The 25,150-nt window shown below is 46.2% G+C and overlaps 1 protein-coding gene across 2 annotated transcripts; it reads left to right on the plus strand.

Annotated features, from left to right (window-relative positions):
* Positions 1-934: 934 nt before the first annotated feature.
* Positions 935-24,248, plus strand: TEAD2 (TEA domain transcription factor 2). 2 transcript variants are annotated; one of them, XM_044447788.1, is made up of 12 exons: positions 935-1,206; positions 11,636-11,845; positions 12,298-12,362; positions 12,479-12,541; positions 14,306-14,431; positions 15,556-15,614; positions 15,771-15,835; positions 15,937-16,070; positions 17,352-17,525; positions 18,366-18,521; positions 20,697-20,852; positions 22,468-24,248. In XM_044447788.1, exons 2-12 carry the CDS (start codon positions 11,698-11,700, stop codon positions 22,579-22,581), a joined length of 1,260 nt encoding a protein of 419 aa, XP_044303723.1. In that variant the 5' UTR covers positions 935-1,206; positions 11,636-11,697; the 3' UTR covers positions 22,582-24,248. The 2 variants fall into 2 exon arrangements, with proteins under 2 accessions (XP_044303723.1, XP_044303724.1); XM_044447789.1 differs by having other exon boundaries at positions 18,366-18,428.
* The last annotated feature ends 902 nt before the right edge of the window (positions 24,249-25,150 follow it).

The following is a 25,150-nucleotide window of genomic DNA, read 5'->3' on the forward strand; positions in this document are numbered from 1 at the left end:
GCGGGCGGAAAGAGTGTAACTCTCAGTACCCTATTAGCCAATTAGGGGAAAGGAGGAGGGAACAAGCAGCCGGGAGCAGGGTTCAAAAGGGGGTGTGTGAACATGTGCTCAGGTGAACAGAAAAATGGGAAGGAAACCATTCTTTCTGTTCCCTTCATTGCAATAAAGTTTTAAAAAGAACTCTGCATGCCTGGAATATTTTGCTTTTCCGACGGAAAGGAAAGAGTGATTATAACGGGGGGAAACCACTCCACTTTGCTCTCTACTGTTCCGCTGGAATTTGGTGAAGAAGCCAGGCATCCGTAGTGCCCAATAGCCTCAGCCAGGCCTACCTTGGTGCGATGTGCCATCAAGTCATCTCCAACTTATGGAGACCCTATGAATAGAGGCCCTCCAAAATGTCCAGTCCATGACATCCCTGCTTAGCTCTTCTATATTCAAGGCTGCTGTTCCTCTTATGAAGTCCATCCATCTCATATTTGCCTTTCTCTAGCATGAATGTCTTCTCCAAAGAGTTTTGCCTTCTCTTGATGAGCCCAACACACTATGACAGCCTCAACTTTGCCATTTTTGTTTCTACCGTTGACTGGATCCAGGACCCAGCTCATTAGACCTACCTAACTTCCACGATTTTGCTAGATCCTATTGAAGCCTTTCTAAGCTAATCGCCTTTCCCGTATCTTGGGAAAAGGAACGGGAGAAATTTATTATGCAGCAATGACTCGTCTGTAACCTTTTAGCTAGCCCGAGTAAAGGTATTATTGTATGACATCCTTCCGCCTTTTCCTGGGCAACATTTTCCAGCTGGGGAGGTGTGGCCTATGTGGCCTAAGCCGCCCCCCCACCCCTTAGCTCCTCCTCTTCCTCCCCCATGTGAAACTGACTCACTGCTACTAATTTAATTCCTCTGCTTCATTCCAAGGATTCCAGAGGAAAACTGTCACCTTTCCAAAATACCACTCAGGCCTGTTGCTTCTTTGCGCACCCGTCCCGGGTCTTCCCATTTCTAATCCCAACGAGTGGGCTGGAACTTCTTGGATGAGCCAAAATTAACCCTGGTGGTGATTTTTTTCTTCTCTCTTTTTTCTTGTTCCCCTCCGCCACTTTTTTTTTTAAAGCAGAGTTCAGGGAAAGTTTCTCCTTTCCTCTCTCCCTTTTCTCTTGCACTAGCACGTACGAAACAAGCCTCTGGGGTATCTTCTGAAAGTAAGTAAAATATATATTTCCCCCATCTTCTATCGTTCATTTTTTTCTATTTAATTGGTGACTAATCACAACTGAATCAGTAATATCAGGGAAGATCTTGATTAAAATGTGCATCTACGAAGGGGAGGCAGGAAGGGGAAAGCTGTGATTAAATTTGGATTTTTATTTGTAGCGCGGGGGAAGGAAACTTTCAACTTTTCTTTATGGGAAAAGTCTGCTATATCTTCGTTTTTCATTCAAAGGGGTTGAAAGTTTGAGGGTACGTGGATAGATTAGATTGTCACACGCACACTCTTTTTAACAAATTCTCAGTTTATCCGTGTATTTATGTGTTTTCAAAAGGTACTTAAAATTTTCTGTCGTGTGTGTGTGCATAAATTTCACTCCGCTCTTAAAGGAGTTTTTTGTGCGACTAGAAAAAAGTTCCTTCTTACTTTTAAGAGAACTTTTTGTATGCAAAATCTTGAAACAAAGAGTGGCGTTTGGGGGGGGAGGGGGAACCACACCTTTTTTAAATGGCTTGTGTGCTCGTGAGTTTCTCTTTGTCTAGGAAAAAGTACAGAAGCGGATAACTTTTTGTCTTTAAGCCAAGAGTTCATTAGCTTGTTAAGAGTATGCAACAGTTTGCTGGCGGCGTTGTGTGAATGGGTGTCGTTTTGATAGTGAGTTTCAATGGAGGGTGTGTACGGATTTGTCGCTGAACCTTAATTGTACTTCTAAGGAGGGGTGTGTGCGCGCTTATCTTTTTCCATTTTCCCACCCCCCACCCTCGGGAAGGAAGTCTTTATTTCCTCTCCCCCCCACCCCCAAGAGTCAGCAAACTTTTTCAATGTCCTCTCTATGACTAAATCCATCAAACGAATGGGACTTACTTTTGAGTAAACATGAGCAGGATCCCTTATATAATGATTCAGATGTATCAACAAGGGAAAGGCTCATCTCGTCATCTCCCCCTCCCCCATCGAGAACCTTGCCAGATCAAATATCTTAAAAATAAACCAGTGAACATCTGGAGCTACACAGGCCCAAATGGAGCCAATTTATTCTGTAAGAGTGGAATATTCAGACACCTTCTGCACAGGGGTGCAACTCAATTTTAGATTCCGGATTTACTAGTGTTCCAGCCACCCTCTTTAGACAGCCATGTGTGTTAGAAGGACACAACTTAGCCTCCATTTGTCCTCCCCCATTTCACGCTTTCTTGATATGCCAGAACAATGACAACAAAAACAGCTTGCTTACCCTGAACACACACGCACAAACTTCTTTGGCATTTTAAACTCATTGAAATCACAGCACCCTCATGCCCACAAACATAAAATGGAGTTTGCTTCTGCTGCTCTCTCCACCTGAAGTTTTCTAGGTAGCCCTTGGGGAGCCATCTTGGCCGTGGGCCCCTAGACTTCGGCCCTACAGTTGAGCCCTAATTGTGCCACTGCTTGTCCTGTTCTGGGCCAAGATACCGATTATTTGGGGCTGCTCAGGTCAGGCACAAGTAAGCTTTTATCATGTGGGATCTATTTTGTTCTGTAGAATCAAAGAAATCCCCGGGTGGGTTGATGGGTTAAAGCCAAGTATCTACTATACCTCATGAATCACATACACTGGAAAGCCCCACTCAGCATTTGAGTTGCTATAAATCAGGGATTCTTGGGGGTGCTTCAGACTGGAGAAATCTAGCACTAACATGCAGAAAACATGGTGCAGCTGTTCTGTCTTTCCTTAATAGAATTTTTCTTGTAAGTAAAAAGCCAGAAGTAGTAATAAGAAAAAATAGTTAATAGTAGAAAGATGGCAATGGCTGGACCCACAGAAAATTGCTTGCATGAGGCAAGTCAGTGGTATAATTGAAGTCTATTTGCTCCCTAATCCGGAGATCTTCTTAACTGGCCAGCAAGCCTGCTGAAAGATCTGGTCAAAGCATCAGTCAGTGAATACTTGTCTTTTTCAGATGAGGAACTTTGGAGATAAATGATCAGTGGAAGGCAATTCATCATAATGGTCCACGTAGGGTTTCACTTACAATGTTAGAAGCAATAAGTTGTGTCAGGGATCCTAAATATTCGGTCCCATTTTACAGCTGAGGAATGCCAAGGCTCAGCGAGAGGGAATTGGCCCATTAAGATCAAGCAAGCATGCATGCAGGAAAATTACAGCCTCTTTGCCGTTGGTATTACTGGGAGCCAGAAACCCTCCCTTCAAATCATCCAGTGATCTACCAGTTCTCAGTTTAATTAGTCCCCCCTAGAGATGTGGATTCAATTTGCCTTTGCACCCTTTTGCCAAATGTCCTTCACTAGAATTACGTAGGAAATGATTTTTAAAGAATGGCCATGGTTTATTTCCCGGATCACATGCAGTGGTGACTAAACCATATTTTATCTTGGGAGAATAGCTTTATTCTATTGTTCATTATAGAATAGCTTTATTCTATTATGTATTTAAAACATTTCAATGGTTGGTTTATTTTTGAGGTAAGAATAACAAAGGGATGGAAGGATGATGCCATCAAGCCATCCCCAAATCCTTACTCCCTTGCAGAGGTGTACATGGAGTTGCAATTATGATGTATGCCAAATCTGGTAAATGCGTGTAGAATACTTAAGTGAGCAAATTTCATAATGTGAATGTGGTTGATTTTGCATTTATAATGTTTTCATGTCAAAGAGGGCTTAGAAGAAAGTGTGTGTGTGTGTGTGAGAGAGAGAGAGAGAGAGAGAGAGAGAGAGAGAGAGAGAGAACTCTCCATTTGCACAAGACCTTGATGTGACTTGTTCCAAAAACAAACATGACCTTTCACATGGGTGCATGTGTTACTCAAATTACAGGATAAGGCTGGGGCCCATCACTGCTTTGTGGAGGGCAAAAGGAGCTCACTTTTCTTAACCTCCTATGCAACTACTGATTTTGTTTTACACTTAAAAGGAAAATGGCCAGAAGCCAATCAAAACACTGCATCCAAGGGATTTCTGATAGTAATACCGCCATTCTTACTGATAATTTTGTGTGCATCTGCCACAAACTTCCTAATATGCTGAACACAAAGAAAAATCTAGGTCCCCAATTTTGCTGGTGCTTCAGGGGCAAAATGATTTTGGCATTTGCATGCAACAATTTAAGAAATGCCCATTGTTTCAGATGTATTTTACCTCCAACCTGGCTCTCTTTTAACATCCTTGAGAATCTATACATTTAAACGCAATCCCCCATTAAAAAAATGCTTAGGACTTTTTATTCTAAGCACAATCTTTTGCCATTTATTTTATCTTTATTCAGCTGTAATGTTTGTTTCAAAACTTCCTAAAGTAGTATGTTTCCTATTTGCAAAATTCCTTTTCCCTAAATTGTATAAATCTCTTCAAGTTTGCAATCTTACACATGTTTACTGAGAAATTAAATTCCACCTGTTCAAACAACCTTACTCTCAAGTAAACATGTCTAGGGTTGGAGCCATATAATCCAATCTGAAGTATGTGAGGCAGTGTGGTGCAGTGGTGTGAGCACTGTTCCCCCAAGCTGATGCTGTCCATCTAGGCTGAGTTGCAGCTGCAGTTGTAAGCTGCTTGGAAATCAGAAGAGTCCAGCACAACTGAAGAGCACCAGCCTGGCCAGAACTGGATAAGAGCGTGCACTGGGAAGACAGAGGAAATCCAGGTTCATATCCTCACTTTGCCAGAAAGTTCAGTGGGCAAACATGAGTTAATCACTATCCCTCAGCTTAGCCTACCTCACAGGGTTGTGCTGAAGATAAAAGGATGACGGGGTGGGGGAGCTGTGCATACCGCACTGACTTAGGGATGTAAATATAATGAATAATTTACTCAGAAGCAAATCCTGCCTTAATATGCTACTGATTCTTTCACAATGATAGACTCCATCCTGTGTGGTTAATACTGATAAGCAGTATTGCAAAACTACGGTACTGGCATGGCACTCCATAGAAAGCATGGAAGTTGACTTGGAAATACTACAAGGAAAAAGCAGCCATTTTTTAAAAAAAGAGTGCACATGTACTAATGTGTATAGCTGCTTTGCAAATAAGTCCAGAAAGGATGCAATCCTATTCATCTTTAAGAGAAAAAAGGCCTACAAGTTTCATCTGGGTCTGGTAGGCCTTTTTTCTGTCTTAAAGATGTGTAGAGTGTGCTTTAGCTGTTCTGTTTGCTTATTTCTTTTTAGTCATTTGTGGCAAGGACAGAAGGATTAGTTATGGCCCTTCTTAGATTGTCATTTGGGTGTGGGGGGTCAAGGTCATTCTATCCTGTTCTACACAAGCTCACAATATGAAAAAAAAAATCAGCATGGAAGTTAACATATTTTCCAGCAGTGTGTAGTTTTGGATGTATGCACTCATTGACTAAAGCATGTTCATGAACATTTTGGAAGCATATATATACACACACACACATTTTTCTTAACATATTTTTCAAATGTGTGCATGTTGAAGACATTTCTTGATTGAATACAATATGTGCATTTTGTTGAACATTTTGTTCAACTTGCTAAATAAAACTTTTGTTATAAAGCACATTACAGCCTTGGAATTGTCCAGATTTCTGACCACAAATTTCAGATGGGACCTAGGTAAATTCATTAAAAAAATAAAGACTGAATAGAGCAAATTTCTCACATGTTCCTATCTGTATCACGCTGACAGACAAAAGAACTGAACAAATACTGTTTGGGTTTAGAAGACTTTTCTGTAATATGTGGATGTCATTTTTTTTTCTTTCCATAGGTTAATTTTTTATAAAGTTATCTCTCATGGATTCAGTTTCTATTCTGTCCATAGCATTTTCATTCCTTTCCAGTTCTGTGGGTAACCTGCTTTTTGCTATTTCCCTCTACTTTGTTCTGTACTTGGCACAGATATGCCTGAGCATCATATTTGGAGTTCCAACTAAAACATCAAGTCTTATTTCTGCAGCAAAACTTTCTATTTTGTTTTGTCCAGACTTTTCCTCTAGTATATAGTACTCTAGCTGATGGTGCTTGTGGAGCCCAATTCTGTGTTTGTATTCTGGTTCTTTTATGATATTGTTTAGAAAAAAACCGCAACGCTTTGTAGTCTTGATTTTTGTTACTTCTGATAAATGTTTGCCAGCTCCCTCCTGTATCCTTGGCGGGATTCTATGCGTTGCCAAAGAACACACAATTGCCTTTGTTCCAGATCATTCTATGGCTCTTTCTCAGAGTTAGGCTGCCCTTGGAAAAATTACTTGTGTCTAAGTGGTTTTGAGATTGGAGTGGTAGAAACAGGAAATCCAGTTGGGTGGGAAATACTCCCAGGAAGAGGGCACTTCAAGGAAGCTGCGTCCTGTAGGGTTTTGTTGGAAGTGAAGCTTGTCAAAACAACATGCCTCCACCCTCGGTCGCCTGAAAATCAGTATCGAAACCTCAGAGCAAAAACAAAATCAGTTGTTTTAACTTCCACAATTGCATGTCCTTGGCCCAGCTTGGAGGAAGCTGGTGGTTGTGATTAATCTTACGCCAAGGAAGTGTCTTTCTTCGTAAAAAGTTTTTATCCGTCTGGGAAGGCTGCAGCTGTTGGGAGCCTTGTGGCAAGGGAAGCAAAGGAAACAAGGGCCCACAATTCGTGGGGGGGGGGGGATCTCATCACAGATTAAAGAGCCAGCCCCCTTCCTGCCTTTAACGCAAGATGTAATCCATGCTGGAAGGTTTCTTTGTCTCGCTGCCGAACTGTGCCCCCAGAGGTCATTTGAACTGGAGCAACCAGGCAGAGCACCGGGTTTCGACTTGACAGGGAGCAGCAAAGAGGAGAGAGGGCGAGAGAGGCCCTCGCTGGCTCGCTCTTTCTTTCTTTCAGCAATCTGGTTCCTCTGGAGACTCAATACACTTTGTGCTGGACTTTCCACTTAGAGCGAAAAAAACCCTTTGTTTCCTTCTTTATGAGATTACTGTTTTGACTCTGCACCCTGCCAAATGTTCTGAATTTCTGCCAAGACCAGATAATTGATGGACCACCATGGCCTCCCTCACAATTTCTATATGCATCTGCTCCCCAAAATATGGGCAAGTCTTGCCCTAATCAATGTTTTAACCCATAACTGGGTGGTATAAAATATTAGCACCGAAATTCATGGCAGTTGGACAGCTTTTATAAATATCCCATTTTCTTTGGCACATTTTTAGGTTTGTATCTTTGGCTTGTGTTGCTTTGTAAGTAGTGTTTTCCTCCCTGTGTTAACCCTGTTTCCATCAAGCCTTTCCTCTAGCATAACTTTGGATATCACGATGCCATCCTCCAGGATGGCTCTGGAGCCTCCAAGAATGAACAACTAAAGGGGGTTATGCTAGAAGGGAGGAGATTCTGGATATTTTTTCATTGTTTGGTACTGTGCAAAACTATGGCAGTGGGGGTGGGGGAAAATTTCTAGGAGTACTTCCAGAGGCTAGCCATTATGTACAGTGTCTTTCTCTCAGACCCAGGAAAATGACTATTTAACTTTCTCACCCCCTTTGAATAGCAAATACAATCAGTCAAGGTTCTCTTGCTGTTTTTGCATGTGAGCAGGCAAATTAGATTGACCTAACTTCAGTGCCTCAGGGGAGAATTCAACCAAAATGACATTTGCTGCTGAGGCAAAGAGGCAGGTGGGGTTTCAGGGTTAAATAATTGTGGGAGGGTGAACCAGTAAGCCAAGAGCACTGCTGTTGTCTAGCTGTTGCTTTTGCTGACCATGGGTGAACAGACAGACACCAAATTCACATGGGGTGCGAAAATCATGAATTGATTAATTCTCAGTTTACTTGATCCACAATTTGCTGGTCATCTGGTGCATGCAGCTCCTGCTTTGCAGAACCATCTTTCTGATCAGAGGCTGATTTCTGAAAAGCAAACCTAGATGCAATGGGTTATTCATGAGCTATATGAACAAGGGTTAACCTGCAGTTTGTGCATAAGTTAAGAACTATCCCAGTTATGTCCAAATTTGCATATTGCAGGGCTACATGATTGTGCAGATTGGAGGTTAATTAAGCAAAGCAACAGCAACATATGGCAATAATTAACCCATGATTTGCTGCTGTCACGTGCACGCCTCAAGTGCCAGGGTAATAGTGTGGCAGAATGGCTGGATTTTGGGTTTGCAAGATGTATTAACAGATGGCTGGATTTAAATGGGTAACTGTTTGAACTGGTTTAAATTATGCATTTCTTAATTCTGTTTTATTCTTGAGTGTGTTTTAAGCTATGTAACTTCATAAATAATAATCCGCAACAATAAAAGTAAATGTCCAAGACTATGAAACTTGAACACTTGAAATTTTAGCATGCATGCTAAGGAGACCTAAGGATGTGTATGCTTCAGGCTCATTTTGTTTTTTAAAATATGTTAATTTTAATATATGTACCAGTGTATAAGATGGACTTTGAAACTCAAACTAGCAAAGTGAAAATTTGGGGTCATTTTATGCACCCAACAGATATAAACAGCCCCAAACATTAACTTCATCTTGTATGTGATTTGCCTTATATGTCAATATATAGAGGTATTTTTCTGACACATACTCCCTGGGCCCTTGTTCCACATGTTATTACTATATATATATATATATATATATATATATATATATATATATCAGCATATAAGACAACCCATGAAACTGAAAATAGCAAAGCAAAATTTGGAGGTTGTCTTATATGCCTGACACATAACAAACACCAGAAAAACAGCCCAAAATATTGACCTTGTCTTATAAACCAGTATATACAGTACACATTGTAGAAGCCTGTGCTAACCATTTCAGCCCCTAGAAGCAGACTTCTCTAATCTGCTTGTTTTATAGTCTGTAGGTTTCCAAGCCATTCAGGGGAATAAGGCCTCCAGGTTATGGAGACAGATGCAGCAAGGCATGGTTTGTGTGCCTGCTTGCCAGCAGGCTTGGCAAACACAAGGTATCCAACTCTTGACAGCTGGGCAAGTTTGCCTGAAAATTTTGCAATATCAAACTAATTGCTATTCCAACCCTTGCAAAACCCAGACTGTTTGCTAAAACATAGCAAACAAAATGGTGATGATGTGCAGTGCTTGGCAGCTCAGGAAACACCCTACCAACTGGTCCCTGGTGCGAAGTAGCAGTGCAAAGGACAAACATATGCTCAGCATTAAGGGAGAGGAATCCTCAGGTGAATTAAGGAACTCTGCTTGACCCTGATGGCGTAAATACAATGCCAGTCCTGGACTAAGAAGACCTGAGTTCAAATTCCTGCTCAGATACTAATCTTCCTAGATAATCTTCAGACAGTTTGCTGTTTCTCAGCTGAACCTGCCTTGCAGGGTTGTTTTAAGGATAAATTGGAATAGCTCCATACCTATTACCTGATCATTGAGCAAGAAGGGCCAAAAATAGGTCAGGAGTCAAGGTGCAAAATAGGTTTCTACAAGAAGCTACTCAGCTTTGAAAGATGTGACCTGGGGAGCAAGGTTGTTTTGTTAAAAGAAAAGCGTATGTTAAAAGGTTCTTGAATTCACAAAAATTAATTTCAGTTATGTTACATGCCAACATGCAGAAGCGTTTATTACTCAGCTTTCCTTCAAGGAGTTCAAGGCAGGGCACTTGACTTTTCACCCCTGGCCAATCATTGTCACAACAACCCTGTGAGGGACGTTAGGCTGTGCGCACCTGCTCATGAAGCTCACCAAGTGACTGCACCAAGTGGGGATTTGAAACATGGTTTTGTGCAGCTCTAGTCTCACCACTGCTCCGGTATAACATCTTCCTAATTAAATAAAAATGGTAAAAACAAGGTTTACGTAAAGGCTTGTCAACGCTTAACACCATGGTTACCAACCTGAAAAAGGATGATAGCGTGTAATGGACTGCAGTTGAGTCATCTGTACTCAGCTGATGTGCTCACTTTTTTCAACAAGGGCCTCTCAATGTGAAACATTTAACCCTGAGCTTCACCACAGCCCCTTCTCCTATTTTCCTGGGATTTTTTTCCCCTGCCTTCCTGTTCTATCACGCAACCACCAAGGTAACACTGGGATATAAAACAATTCTGGAATTGCATTGCTGTTTTTATTATGATACCACATGGTAGCTGCTTAATCCTTGTTCTTAAAAAAAAATGGGATAGGAAAAAGCTGTAAAACATGAGAAGAGTTCTGGAGGAGGTTGACAACATTGTATAAAGCATCCCCAAAATTCACTGTGAGTAAAGAACCATGAGTGCCCAAATCAACACCTTGTGCAGGTTTTTGCTAAGTACAGGCCTCAACTTGGTGTGCTCCAGTTATTTGGGACTTAATTTACTTCTCATCATTCCCAGCCTTCCCTTGAATTGCTTTCTATAACAATACCCAGCATTCCTGACCACGGACCATGCTGGCTGGGAATGATGGGCACTGAAGTCCCAAATATCCAAAGGGTACCAAAGTTTCTATAGGCTACAGTAATTATGGGTGTCTGAACTACAGTGAGTGGTCTACCCTATAAGAGCACTGTTCTTCATTCCCTTGAACATATGAAACAGCTCAACGTATGTTAGACATCTTTCCTTAACGCTGTATTTTCTATTCTGCAAAAATTTGGACAGAACTCTTCTGAGACTCACTTACCTAAGATCTCTGACTTAGTGGTTCCCCACCTTGGGGGTTCCTAGATGAAGTTGCATTACAATTCCTCTAATCCCCACCTGGCCCAGGCAACAGTGAAGAGTAATGGGAGTTGCAGCCAGGAACATCTAGGGACCTGAGTATGGGAACTACTTGCAACTGAATGTATGGAGAACTGGATCTGGAATTTTCCAAACAGAGACCTTCCTTATCTCAGCTAAAATCTGTAAGGATGTCTCATTTCAAAGGAAAGAGAAAGAAAGATACTTTCTATGTTCCATCAGCAACCATTACTCATGATTACTAAATGGAACCAGTTTCTGGGAGCAAAGAGTGGGGAGGGGGTGATCACAGGGGTCGTACAGGATCTGCCATTTGCAGAAGCTCCAAGATTCAATCTCCAGGTCAGGCAAGGCAAGGCTTCTGCAGGAAACCCTGAAAAGCTGCAATCTGTCCATGTCAACATTATTGGGCTACATGGGCCAACCATTTGCATCAGTACAAGAAGGCAGTCCAGTCCTTGGACTGTCTCGGGAATGGACAACATGATTGAAATGGAGAGTTATGTTAGTTGTAGAGTCGTGTCCGACCCATCATGACCCCATGGACAACATTCCTCCAGGCCTTCCTGTCCTCCACCATCCCCCAGAGTCCACCTAAGCTCACACCGACTGCTTCAGTGACTCCCTCTAGCCACCCCATCCTCTACCGTCCCCTTCTTCTTTTGCCGTCAGTTGTTTCCAGCATCACTATGAGCTTAACTGCGTACGGCCAAGCATCCAGACAAAGGCAAAAAAGCTTCAAGCAGTTGTTCAAATCTCAATGCAGCCGTCTCTGCTTTTTTTCAGGCCTTCCTCCTGATACCGCAGAGTCGGGCCACTGGCGAGCAGGGGCCAGCCCCTCTGGGGAGATGGGGGATGCTGGGGAGAAGGGTCTGGACAACGATGCAGAAGGGGTGTGGAGCCCTGACATAGAGCAGAGTTTTCAGGAGGCGCTAGCAATCTACCCACCCTGCGGGAGGCGCAAGATCATTCTTTCAGATGAGGGAAAGATGTACGGTATGTGAAACACTTTCTTTCCTGTCCTTGATCACTTTGGGGGTTATATCTGGGAACAAAAGGTATGGCAGTAGGTTTAAGCCATACAAGGAGAAAGATGCTTTGGAACTCCCAAAAGGGAAGGAAGCAGCTAGGAAGGCAGCCATGGGTAGCAAGGCATTTCTGTGACATAGTGATAATACTGTAGCATCTGCCACTCCAGCAAATTAGTGGCTCCGGGGTAGGGAGTAAATCCATCTGAGGAACTCCAGAGAGCTGGATTTATCAGCTTCTCAGGCCTGAGCTTTCCCACACCTAACACAGGAATCATGTCTCTGAGCATGTTTGGAGTTGGGGAGGGGCAAGTTGGCCTGCTGGCTGTGGCACAACCAAGGGAAGTGGATGCTTCCTCTGGACATCGTGCTTGGGGTTGAGGGAGTTGTACTTTTGATTTCCTGTCTCTTCTCTGTCAGGCCGGAATGAACTTATTGCCCGTTACATCAAGCTGAGAACAGGGAAAACGCGAACAAGGAAACAGGTAAGCACGAAGGGCTTGGCAAGGAGCCTTCAGCTGGAGGAAATAAATATTGCAGCCTGGAGATGCCCCTTCTCGGCAAATGTTTCTCATTCATTTCTCCCCAACCTCTTCCACAGGTTTCCAGCCACATCCAGGTATTGGCACGGAGGAAAACCCGTGAGATTCAGGCCAAGCTTAAGGTGAGATCCTTAACGGCCGTATTTGATCTGTTTATGTTAAACTTCCCACCCTGCTGAAAGGAAGGAATAGTAAGAGTGGATATTTTGCCCCCAATTCCCATGATGCTTTGTCAGTACTCTGTGCTCAGTGTTGTTTGGGCAAAGTATCAGCAGATCTTCTCATTGTTGCCAAGTTTTGTGTCTGGCTGTTCCTGCCCAGAGGGAAAGGAGCCATGGGTGGGAAGGGTAAGGAAAGAAGTGAGGTTCTGGGGACTTCTTGAACCAGATGAGAACTGGTTTTCCCCAGTTTAGGACCCTCCAGATATTCTGGACTAGAACCAGAATATGCTCCAGGTAGCATAACCAGTGGCCAGGAAAGGTGGGAATTGTAGTTCCAAGCACCCAGAGAACACTGGGTTAAAGAAGGCTGATGTACATGACTGGGGCAAGTGGGCGGGAGATGGCAAACTTGAATTATTGCTCCTGGATTCTCTGCCACAGAATTTGGAGGTTGGAAGACTAGAAGAGGAGGGGAAATCAGGAATGCTAGTTTCCAGAGGTGGAATTTAAATAAACATTTTGACGTTGAAGGATGGGAGATCTGTTAATCTAGTTCTGGACTCTGCTTCCTTTGAAGGACTTACGGGATCTACAAAAGTGGTTTGAAAAATACTTAATAAGTCAGATCTGAGGCAAATAAGGGAAGACATGATAGAGGTGTGTAAAATTAGGCATGGGGTGGAGAAAGGGGATAGGCAGGCATTTTTCTGCCTCTCAGTATTAAAACTGAAACTTATCTCATGAAGTTTATTGGCAGGAGATTCGGGACTGGAAAATGAAAGTACTTCTTCATGTAGCACTTAGTTAAACCATGAAATTAACTTCCAGAAGCTGTAGTTAAGGCCATGAGCTTGAAAGGGGGTTGGATAAATGACCAGAGGAGAAGGCTATCAGAGACCACTGTTCCTGAAGGCCACATCCTGCCCCCAGATGAAAGGAGCGTGGCTGTGCATACCAGTTGATGGGGAACATGGGTGAGGGGGTGTTGTTGTGCTCAAAACCTGCTTGTGGGATCCCATGGTCAGCAGATTGGTCACTGCCTGAGCAGAAAACTGGACTAGATCCTCAACTCTGAGCCAGCCTGGTTCTTCGTAGGTTCTTGTGGGGCAAGGCTCCCTCAACCAGCCATTCTTGAAGCCAAGGTCTGGTCAATGTCTGGATGGAGGTCACCTAAGAACCCTACATATGCTGCCTTGAGTTCCATGAAGGAAGAAAGGCAGAATAAATAAAAATATATATGATATAGAAACAGATTATCCGTATCCCACCGCTCAGCCAAAGTCTCACAGGGTGGCCAACCTCTGAAAGTCGCTGCCACTTTTAAGCTTTCCAGATGAGAAGATTGGTTATGGCCCTACAATCTACCTGAAAAACATTGTGCCTGCTGTAGATGGCTAATGGTGCCATCAGATGCAGCATAGCCAGGCTACTGTTGGGCCCCCTGCCCTCTTGGTTGGGACCCCGCCAGCTTTCCCCTCTTCTCGGTGGGTTGGCGTGTCCAGCGGCGCCACTGATTGACCAAAGCAGCTCTTTGGTTTCTCCTAGAGGGGGTGGCTCCCATTTTATGTCCCACGAATACTAGCCTTTGCGCTGCGGCATCTAAGACATGGGGGCCACCTGGCTTCCACCCAGCCAGTTCAGCAAGCTTGGAGGAGCAGGAAGAGCAGTGACTGCGGGAGGGCCAGGGCAGGGGGGAACTCCGGAAGAACCTCTCTCTCTTCGCAGGACCAGGTGGCGAAGGACAAAGCGCTTCAGACGATGGCAGCCATGTCTTCCGCTCAGCTTGTGTCCGCCACGGTCCTCCAGGAAAAGCTGGGCCTGTCAGAATCCCACTACCCACCCAGCACCACCGTAAGCATACCTGGAAAAGGGGCGACGAGGTGGGATCTCTGTGGGGCTGTACTTCTACAGCAGCTTTCTCCAGCCTGGTACCCTCCAGATAGGTTTGACTACAGCTTCATGCTAGCAGGGCATGATGGGAGTTGTTGTCCAGCACATCAGGAGGCCTCAAGTTGGGGAAGGCTGACCTAGAGCATTCCATACTGCAACCTCAGACCAGAGTTTGGCCGAATAAATTATCTTCATTTCCCTGAGGAATCTTACAAATTGTAGTTTGATGAAGGGCTTAAAAAAATAAGGCTCTCTAACCTTCATTTCTACCTTACAGAACTACAATTCCTTATGGACATGAAGAGATTGCTGAACCAGTTTTAACTGTCATTTGTTGTCCCATTGAAGACATCTCAGTTGATTGATCATATCAGAATTACTCAATTTAAATTGGCTTAGGAGTGAAAATGATATTTTCAACGCAAGAAGCATACTTGCCTTGGTAGAGAGGAAGCACATGTCTTAAATGAGCCAGCCCGTGCTGTGGGTTGTTAAGGGGGAATGCTGCTGTCCCTTCTATAAATTTTGTTTATGTTAAAAAAAGGGCACTTTTGGCTCAGTTAGAAGGTTTTGAAATGGATTTAATCTGACCAACTAACAGTGCAATCCTATGTCTGTCGGCAGCTGCAAAACCTTTCGAAGGCCCAGCTATGAGACTGGAGAATAACTCCAACCTTGTGGCCTGGCCTTGGCTTTGGAGTGCCTTCCTCCCGCACTGGCTGCATCTCCAAAGACATGAGAGCAGCCTGGGAGACAGGCCTGAGGAGGGGTTCCTGGGGAGGGGGGCTGCCATGGCAGGACATACCCTGTCCGGGCCTCAGCCACCTCCTCTCCTCCACGGCATGTCAGGCAGCTGCAATCAGTGGCCTTAAGTGTGGGCGGAGCAGGGTGCAGGGTGGGAGAAGCACAGAGGGGATCTTCGCCTCTTTGCTCCTTCTGTCCTGCATAGGATGCCTGTAGATTTGGAGAGTTACAAGCATCTGGAGCAGCTTGCACCCTAAATTGCTTGACCTTCGATCCAGTGCTTCGGCTGTGAAGTACAGATACACCATCACTAATCCCGATTCTCCTTTTGGCTTTTACAGTCCACAGAGTTCTTCCAGTTCTGGGGAGGGGATGCAAACCAGCCCCGAGCCAGCCCAGAGTAAGTGTCTGCTGCTTACTTTCTCCCGACACCCCCAACCCGTCAGTGGCGTTTGCCCAGTCCTTTTCCCCTCATGCTCTCTGTGTTAAATGCCCCTCTGGAATCGTGTGTGAATCCAGTGTTCTGAATCCCACTCTTGCACCCCTTTTCTTCCAGCGTTAAGCCTATTCTTCAGGCCCCGTACCCCATCCCATCTGTCGCAGCGCCCTCCTCTGTCCCAGGTAAGCTGCCTTGGGCATTTCTGTGACCGATTCATCGCCCTTCTGGGGAAAGGGAGCCTGTCTGCTTGGCCTCACCGCTTCGCTTCTCCTTCGCTCACCAGGTTATCACACAGCCCCAGGGAGAGTGTCCCGTCTCCCCACCGCTACCTCTTGGCAGGGAAGCCACATCGGTACAGAGACCCTTCGACTGGTGGAGTTCACTGCCTTTGTGGAGCGGCAGGGCGAACAAGATGCGGTGAGACACGGAGCACGCGCTCGGATGGCACGGATGCTCCTGCCCGTGCGGATCTTTTATCTTTAGGCAGGCCTGGGGTGGGAGTCAGCTTGGGATAGGTAACCTGATGCCCTCCCTAAGTTTTGGACTAGGATTCCCATGCACTCCTGTCAGCAGGACCAAAGGTTGGGACTCGGGCCAAAAACTGGACAGAACCAGGCTGCCTAACCTCCTGGATTCAGCTTTCCCCTTGGTGGAATCTAGGTTGTGTGTGTGCTCAGCCCTGGGTGGGCGACTTTGGATGCGCCGGAAGCTCATTTCCCCTCCTGTGGCTTCGTTCCCATCACTGTGTGAAAAAGCTGGTGGAGTCGTGGTGCCCTTTCTCCTGGAGTGGAAAGAGCCATACCTGGAGGCAGCCAGGGCCATGTCAGGAGGGTAGGTGTGGGCTGGCCCGGCCCATTTATTTATTAAATGTTCTCTAGGCGCCTCTCAACAATCAGAACTGTACCATAAGACAGTTTAAAAGTTGACATCCAGAGTATAAAATAGAAATATGAAACAAAGTCAAGCCTAGCAACAGTGCAAAGATTGTGAGTTTCTGTTTTAAAAGCATCTCTGAAAACAGAAACCCAACCCCCCAAAGAAAAAAAATCTAGGAAAATAGGAAGGTCACCACCTCGTGCAGGAAAGAACGTAGGTTCAACCTGCCCCACGGAGTTATTAAGAGTATAAAAATGAGAGGACCGGTTCTGTTGTCAGGAGCTCTTTGGCGGAAAGATGGCCTCGTGCAGCGTTCCCCGGCTGCCGCCTTTGGTGCCTTTTGGCCACATTGGCAGGAAACGCTGGGATTGGTGCCTGGGCTCTTGGAGGGCACCAGACTGGGGAAGGCTGCAGTGCAGTGTGATAGACTGAAGTAAGACTGAGGGATAAAGACACAAGATGTGTGAGGTTCAGATGCCAGCTAGAGGGTGCTTGAAGAGCCAGAGGCTAAGAGTGGGACACGGGTCTCATCTTTCCTGAGCCCTGAATATGCCAGGCAACTCTTAACTACACTGCGATCTCTTAGCGGGACAGGGATTATGCTGACCTACCTTACAGGGTTATTGGGAGGATGATGGCAGTGATGTTTGGGAAAGAGCTTCCACCAAAAAAGGTGGCCAGCATTTGTCAGTAATTTCAACGAGATACAAAATTCGGGCAGCTGGTGCCACTCCATGCAAACCTGTGTTTGCTCTGGGTGGGCGTACCCAAGAGGCTCTGTGTGTTGGCTTGCGTTCCTGAGTTCCCCTTTCTTCCCCACAGTGTCAGCAGCAGCAGCACCGCTTTGTACATATCGATCCCACACCCACCTCTGACCCGCCTCTGGAGATGGTGGACGTCCGCCAAATCTATGACAAGTTCCCCGAGCGGGGAGGTGGACTGCGTGACCTGTACGACCAAGGGCCTCCCCATGCCTTCTTCTTGGTCAAGTTCTGGGTGAGAATCTCTCTGTCCTCCTGGCCACAGTCCTCCAGCATTTTTATTCATTTCTTTAATTATTGTTCTGTATTTCCCAATAGCCAAAGCTCTAAAGATTAAACCCTAAAGATACAGCATAACAGCAGAAGAGCAGTTACATACAGAGATTTAACACTCCTAAACAATTGGCAATAAATCCCAGGACCCGCTAAGAGTGTACTGCCGAATCCCTGGACGTGTAGAGGAAAGATTAGCACTGAAAAGCAGGCTGTTGATGCCACACTGGCCTTGCTGAGCAGACAGTTAGTTCCATAATCGGGGCCACCACCAAAGAAGCCTTGTTGCCATCCCCCAGGCCTGCCTTGGATGGTCTCAGCGGCTGAGTGTAGAATATGGATCGGTTCCTAATTGGAGGGGCGGGTTGCTGGTACAACTCATGCATATTTACTGCCCTGGCCCACTGTGGCGAGTGGATTGCTTTGGAAGTTCAGAGCGGGTGAATCGGGTGTCAGAAGCACCGCACTCCCATGCTCCTTGCTATATTTGTGGCAACAGCAAACAAGTCACTTTGAAAGCTGTTAGGGAATAAAAAGGGCATTGCTGCATGGTCCTGGGTCTGGGTTCCAGTCCCGTTTCAGCCATGGACAAATGTCCCTTTCAGTTTCACTTCCTCACAGTGGTGAAATATCAACTGATATCCTGCTTCTTTCCATGGAAGTTCACTTAGCTCTTGCGGCCCATAGTGGTGGATAGGCTTCTCCTGCTCTTATAAAGCATCGAAAACTTTATATTGTGCCCCAGTGATGAAAAATGTGCAAAATCTTTTCTTCCTCCCCTATTTCCACTCTCTTGCCATAGGCTGATTTGAGCTTTCCCCTCCTTGAAGAAGAACCAGGGGGCACAGGAGGGACCTTCTATGGGGTGAGCAGCCGATACGAGGGCCCAAGGGCTCTGACTCTCAGTTGCACCTCCAAGGTCTGCTCGTTTGGCAAACAGGTGGTGGAAAAGCTGGAGGTGGGTGCAGTGGGGAGGGCTGGCAGTGGTGGGGTGGGTGTTGTGGGGATGAGGGACAGAGAAGAGTGCGGGCATGTTGGGTTGAAAGCAGTAGCTTTTACTGGTGCAGGTGCTGAACCTCAGGTCTGTGGGACTCCCCAGATGCCCTTTCCCCACCAACCGCTGGTCATTTGGTGGCTTCCCGGCTTTTCTGCAGGTTTTTCTCCATCTTAAAAAGTAGAAATGCCTCTCCCAAGGCTTTGTTCCTGGCAGAACTTCAAGCCAAAATATGCGAGCAGTCTCTTGGTATTTCCCCCCCACCCATTTTTGCTGTTGGTCCCGCTCACCAGGAGAACACACCTGCCCCCAGCAGAGTTCCTCCAACGCTGCTCTGGCCCTCAGGCTAAAAGAGGTGCTACAGCTTCCTTAGTGGCGTGAGATACACCCTGTGAAAATTTAACCACATGTACGAATGGAGGACGCTGGCTTAGATCCATTCAGACTGTAGGGCCAGTTTTATCTGTGCTGATCTTGAGTTCCCTTGCTATGGCAACAGCTGAAAACTCCCCCAGTGCCAAGCAGAGAGGGCTGGGAGGTCAGTAGGTAAACCTCCAGGGCTGCAGCAGCTTCATGTACCTTTTTCCCTCCTCCATTCAAGAGCCAGCTTTCCCCGCTCCTCTCAACTTCTAGGGGAAACTGGCTGCCAAGAAGAGGAAGGAGACTCCTGTTTGTCTCTCATCCCTGACAGGTTTCTCTGTTTTTTTTTCCCTCCTCCAAAGATTCTTGACAGACAGAACCTGGCCCTGAAGAACCACTTCCGACTTGCTGAAGCCAAAGTTTTATAGCTCTGGATTTGAGGGACTTGGGGCTGGGGGGATGATAAGAATACCAGTTCCTCTTTACAAAGTTGCCACATCCTGGGGGTTCACCTGTTCTGGGTTTAGACGAGGAAGGCTTTCCAAGTCAAACATGATTTCCAGGGACTCAAGGAACCTAAATTTTAGAAGTGTAGACTTAATGCAGCAGCATTAAGTCGTTGGTTCCCAGACAGCAGCATGCTAGAGAAACAGGAGGGGGTCCTAAGTGGTGGATAGTCCCGTGTCAAAACACCTTTGTAAGAAAGTGGGAACATGAATGGCCTAGAGCACTGGTGGCGAAGCTATGGCACGAGTGCCACCGCGGCCCCACAGAGCCCTCTCTGTCGGCATGCGAACCAAGTCGCCCCAGCAGCCGAGCATCGGATAACAGCGCACACAGGGGCCGTGCGTGCGCTCGGAAAGGAGTAGCGGCACCAGGCAGTGACATCACTAGCGGCGACTCATTAGCCACGGCCCGTCCGAGCTTTCTCATGGCCGGTCAGTGCACTGCCAAGGAAATATATATATATATTTGCTTGCACTGGCCGTGAGTTTTAATACATTCGTTTTTATTAACACAAGATTGTAGCTTTGAGCTTTCTTATGAAAAAATTGAAATTTAATATCTAAGATTTAGCAAAGAGATGTTCTCATTAAGAGACTGAGATTCTTTTAATGTGCTGTCTTCCTGGCATGTTTGAATCTGCAGTGTTGGCACTTTGCGATAAATAAGTGGGTTTTGGGTTGCAGTTTGGGCACTTGGTCTCTCAAAGGTTCGCCATCACTGGCCTAGACCCTTTCCCTTTGATGGACTAGCTCGCTTTACTTGCAAGGAATGAGGTGTTTCGCACTGCACCCTCCATAGAGACTATTTAATGGCCCCCCACCTAGAGCCTAAAGTATTTCTTGCATAAGTTCAGGCCATAACCCTGATTTAGAAGAGAAAATTGGGGATTGGAGTAATGCAGGATATTGGCATTTAGACTTAATGGTCTGGGGCAGCAAAGTGAGAGAGAATGAAAGAATTAATCCAGTTCTGTGGCTGGACATGGTGGGAGTTAGAAGTTTTCATCCCACCCATAAGCAAGTTTTCTGAACAGTGTAAAAAGGATTCACTTTGATTTCAGTGGAATTTTGTTTCACGTAAGTTTGAAAAAAAAACAACTTAGGATTGCAAGCCTTGCTTCTTGAGGGCAAAGGCAATCCCTGCATTGGACAGGGAGGTGTTTTCCTTCCCCAGACTGTGGTAGTGGGCATTGGAGTGGGCAAGGAGGGCTACTCTCTCTTATTCATCCTATTTGCCACTAACCATCTCGCCTCGTGCACCTAACTCCCCCAGACGGCTGAGCCTCCCCACTGGGAAGACGGGCGCTTTGTCTTCCGGCTGCAACGCTCACCGCTCTGCGAGTACCTCATCAATTTCATCCGCAAACTGCAAACCCTGCCTGAAAAACCAATGATGGATAGCGTGCTTGAAAATTTCACCATCCTGCAGGTATTTGGGGCGAGGAAGCCTGGGGGCATCTCACTCCCAAGAGGGAATTCTCAGAGGAAGGGGTCGTGAGTGCAAGAGGTGGTCTCTCCAGAACCGAAATACAGCATTTGGCAAGCCTGGCAAGGTTGCCGGGTGGCATCCTTGCGCGGCTGCCTCAGATGCCTGCTCCTTGGCCACTGCGCAGCGGAGCACAGAGACTTGCCGGCTCAGCTCCTCGCAATGGTCTGGAATGATGCTATTAGGGGGGCATTGGAGAAAACTATCAAGCATCCTTTATGGTCAGGTGATTCTGAGGTAGCCCCACAACACAAACGGCACCTTCTCGAGCCTGGAGCTCGGAAGTCAAACTGGGATTCAAAGACGAGGAGAGAGTCCGGCTTTCCATTTCCTCCAGCTATGCAGGGAGCAGCAGCCGGCTGCCGGCTGCCAAGAGCTGGAAGGGGCTCAAGAAAAGGGCTAGTCTGTGAGAACAGGTGGCTTCATCACAGATGCTCGGGAGCTGGGAACTCTCCAGTGAGGATCAGCCTACTCATTATGCTTCTAACGAGGGATCCTGTTACTTTCCATCTCTGGCCACTTTGGCGTGCTGGCTAAGGAACTGTGTGTCTTCTCCCGGCTGCTGCTGCCGCCGCCACCGGGAGGGACTCGTGGGACGGCTTTGGCCGTCAACTTGGCGGCGGCTGCTGTCTTGGCTCTCCTGCCTGCTCAAGGGGGAGGCTGCAGTTGGCTGCCGCTGCTCTCAGCATGCTCAAGCCAGTCCTAGGCGCCCTTCCCTTCCATCTCCAGTGGCCACTGAGTGGAGGGGGGTGTCCTGACAGCCTTTCCAACATCCCAAAGGAGGCTGGGGGCAGAACGATGCCTGTAGCACCTTGTGTGCAATCTGACGCCTATTCAGACAGAAAGTCCTGCAAAGATGGCCTCCTCCAGCCTCACCTCCCTCACAGGGTTGTTGTGACAATTAAATGGTGCAGAGGAGAACTATGTTAGCCATCTTGGGTTGCTTGTGTGAGGGAAAAAAGGCTGGGTGTAAACATCATGTAACAATAGATAGTAATAATGGTGCTGAAGGTGCGGCGCAGCCTTCCCCAACCTCGTCCCTGACTGCAGCTCGCATCAATCCCAATAATGGGGCTTGCAGCCCGTCACATCTGATGCACACCTGGTTGGGGAAGGCGGTTGAAAGTATGTCCTGTGCAGCAATTCTCTTAGTGTAAGCTTAATGTGTTGTCTTTACTTGGTGTGAACCTGCATGTAATTGAAGTGGACAGTATAGTTTCTTGCTGGAGTTCTTGTTTGCTGCAATGCACAAACCAGATGTGGGAAGGAAGTGAAGGCGGAAGCACTCTAATGAAGTAGAGGTTTTTGTGGTTGAATTAAACAAGAAATCAGGGGTTAGTGGGAAGGAAGCTTGGACATTTCTAGTGAAATTACAGCAAGTTTCCTGAGCGGTGCTGGTAAGCCTAGAAGGTTTTATTTTTATTTTTATTTTATGTAAAGCATTTCTATGCCGCCCCATTCGCAAAAAGCCTCGGGGCGGCTTACAAGGTTAGGGATCCGCCTGTCCCTTTGCCCCGATTGTGAAATGTTGACATACAATCTCTCCCTGCCACAACAGGTGTTGCGGGATCAAGAGACTCAGGAGTTACTACTGTGCGTGGCCTTTGTGTTTGAAGTGTCTGCCAATGAGAGGGGAGCACAGCACCACATTTACCGGCTGGGCCGGGACTGATGGACGGCTTTTACCTCACCCCCCCCCTCCAGAATGAGCCACCCACCTACCCCTGGCCTCACACTTGGCCTACAGCCTGTCTCAACCGGGGGACAAACTGCTTTGATGCCTGCTGTGGCCTGACCCAACCACCGACTGTACCAAATGGATGCCCCCATATTTCTTTCCCTTCTCTTACGGTCCCAAAACCAGATTCCAAGCCCAGCCCTCAACAACTGCTCTTCTGCAGTGAACAGTCTTGGAGCCACGGACCCTTCTGAGCAACCATACTTTGGAAAGGACTCTTCTCCTCGTCGGTTATTTCTCCCGTGAGAACAGCTTTTAACCTCTGCTGCCAGTGCAGACCTGCTCGAAGACCCCCCCCACACACACACACACACACCTTTCCCCTCAGCGATGTTTCTCTGGGATTTAACACTCCGTTGTAACAAGACATGGCATTTCCTAACACTCCTGGGGGATGCAATAGGCAGAGTCTGGCGTCGTGGATACCCAAATCTCACAATCAGCAAACAAGGCAGCCAACTGCTTCTGGGCTAAGCTGGGATGTACCACTTCAGACTGTTCACAGGAGCCTTCTTCCCTCCAAACAAAGCTGGTTTTTACCTGCAGGGTTATCCAGTCCTAATGGCTCACTGCTCACCCCAGAGCAATCTGAGATGGTACTGCTCAAGCAGTTTACTTCCTCCTCTGCTGTTCTTGAGCAGAAAGGCTACCAGTGATGGAGACACTGGCCATGCCAAAAATGTATCCTCTTGCAGCCGCTTCTGGCTTCCTCTGCACATGCACCAGGATGATGTGGTAACACGCAGGGATATACGAGTCATTTGCTTCAGTTAGTTTTTGATCAGGATGCATCCAGCTCTCAGCTCCTTAGGTGAACAAAGACTTGAACACCAGCTATAGGGAAAGTCTATACATGTCTGTGCAATGTGATCAGCAGGACACAGTAAGGGTTCAGCAGCATGAAAAATGTGCAGGAAAAATGCATATTTTGGAAGAATGCACAGAAACACTCGGATGGAAGGAGGAGGTTTTGCAGATGTGATGAATACACTTGGAGGAAATAGGCACATGTTTTCATGCAGACATGAAAGGAAGTTTGCAATTTCTGAGATGGGTGTAAGACAGAAAAAGTTTTCAGATGGAATTTGGAACTTAAGTTTGCACACAAATGCCTAGTCAGGTGATGGGAGTGAGCTCTCCCTCTGGACTGCAGCCATGTGATTTTTTAATTATTCCTGCACTTTAAAATTCTCTGCAAGCATATTAGCAAATTCAGCAAGAAAGGCTATAGTCTAGTTCTCTTTTCTGCACTAGTTTTCTACTTACAGGGAGGTTATATGTAGGGGTACTTTTAAAAATGCATACAACTGTGGCGATTCCCTGCGCTGTGTGGTCATTCCCTGCAGGTGCCAACAATCAGGAATTAACCATCGATTTTACCACCTTGTTTTGCTGCATGTGTAGACCCAGCCTAAGATCAAGCCAAGTGTAAGAGTGAGCTTAGCATTGTTTGAAGTGGAGCATGAATGAGATTAATCCAGATTCCATGTACCTCCATGATATGATGTCCTCTTTTAACATTCGCAAGGTTGCAACAGGCTCCCACCTTGGTGGGAAATGGGGAAATGATGTGATCTTGCATAAAGTTTATTTTGACATAATATGGGTGTTTTGAATGGCTTCAGCACAAAGCAGTGAGACTGCCCCAGTCACCACTGCGGTGAATTGCCACTGGAACACGGCTAGGCCCAGATGTTTGGGGGGGGGGTACCTGAGAGCACCAAGCTTCCATCGGTTACCTGTCCATGAAAAGCGTAGGTGATGCAAACTGGAAACTCTTAGATTATACCTGGCCTTCTATGTTAAGTGGAAATAAGTTCTGTTAAAGTAGAGGATCCCTCTTTGCATCTTGGGACCCTTGTAGAAACCCAACTTTGTCCCCTTTTTGAGACAGACCTGCTCTGGAACATATTAGGAAATGTTATATACCTGCTGTAGGTTTGTGGTACTTGCTACTGGGGTTGACTATTTGGGGGCAAAATAATTTATTGACAGCCATAGCTGAACCAAAGTAATTTTAAACTTGGAAGAAAACTCTGGCAAGTCACAGAAATTCGATGCTGTGGTCCTTGGATCCCACAAGTAAAAAGAAACTTCAGCACTCACCACTTGTGGAACAGCTTCAACGCAGCAGGATACAGAAGAAATCCTTATATAAAAAGGACGACAAGTCCCTCGACTCAGTCCTGCCACAGGCCAGCTTTGCCTGCAGTCTCAGTTCCAGTATGGAAGTCCATAGAAGCCCCATTTGTTGTCTCAGGAGACGCCTTTATGACACTAAAGCAGCCACTAGGTTGGAACAGCCAATGGGAGTAAGGGGTGTGGCTAAGAATGCATGGATGGCCCCGCCTCCCACTGCAGTTGGCTGATGTTGCTTGACTGATGTTATCCTAAAGCCTATCAGCGCCTAGATTCACACATGGTGACCTGTGAGGTTTCCGTGGTGCATGGTTTTTTGCCTAGATGGTTTGGACAAACCATCAAGCAGTTTCTACAGATGCGG

Source organism: Varanus komodoensis, unplaced genomic scaffold (assembly GCF_004798865.1).
Source record: "Varanus komodoensis strain SLA01 unplaced genomic scaffold, ASM479886v1 scaffold53, whole genome shotgun sequence".
Taxonomy (NCBI): Eukaryota; Metazoa; Chordata; class Lepidosauria; order Squamata; family Varanidae; genus Varanus; species Varanus komodoensis.

What these genes read in the sequence shown, in the direction of transcription:
- TEAD2 (XM_044447788.1), top strand. Translation starts at nt 11,698, where the DNA reads ATGGGGGATGCTGGGGAGAAGGGTCTGGACAACGATGCAGAAGGGGTG. An exon ending in AGATGAGGGAAAGATGTACG is followed by an intron (nt 11,846 to 12,297) that starts GTATGTGAAACA and finishes CTTCTCTGTCAG; the next exon opens with GCCGGAATGAACTTATTGCC. An exon ending in AGGTGGTGGAAAAGCTGGAG is followed by an intron (nt 18,522 to 20,696) that starts GTGGGTGCAGTG and finishes TAACTCCCCCAG; the next exon opens with ACGGCTGAGCCTCCCCACTG.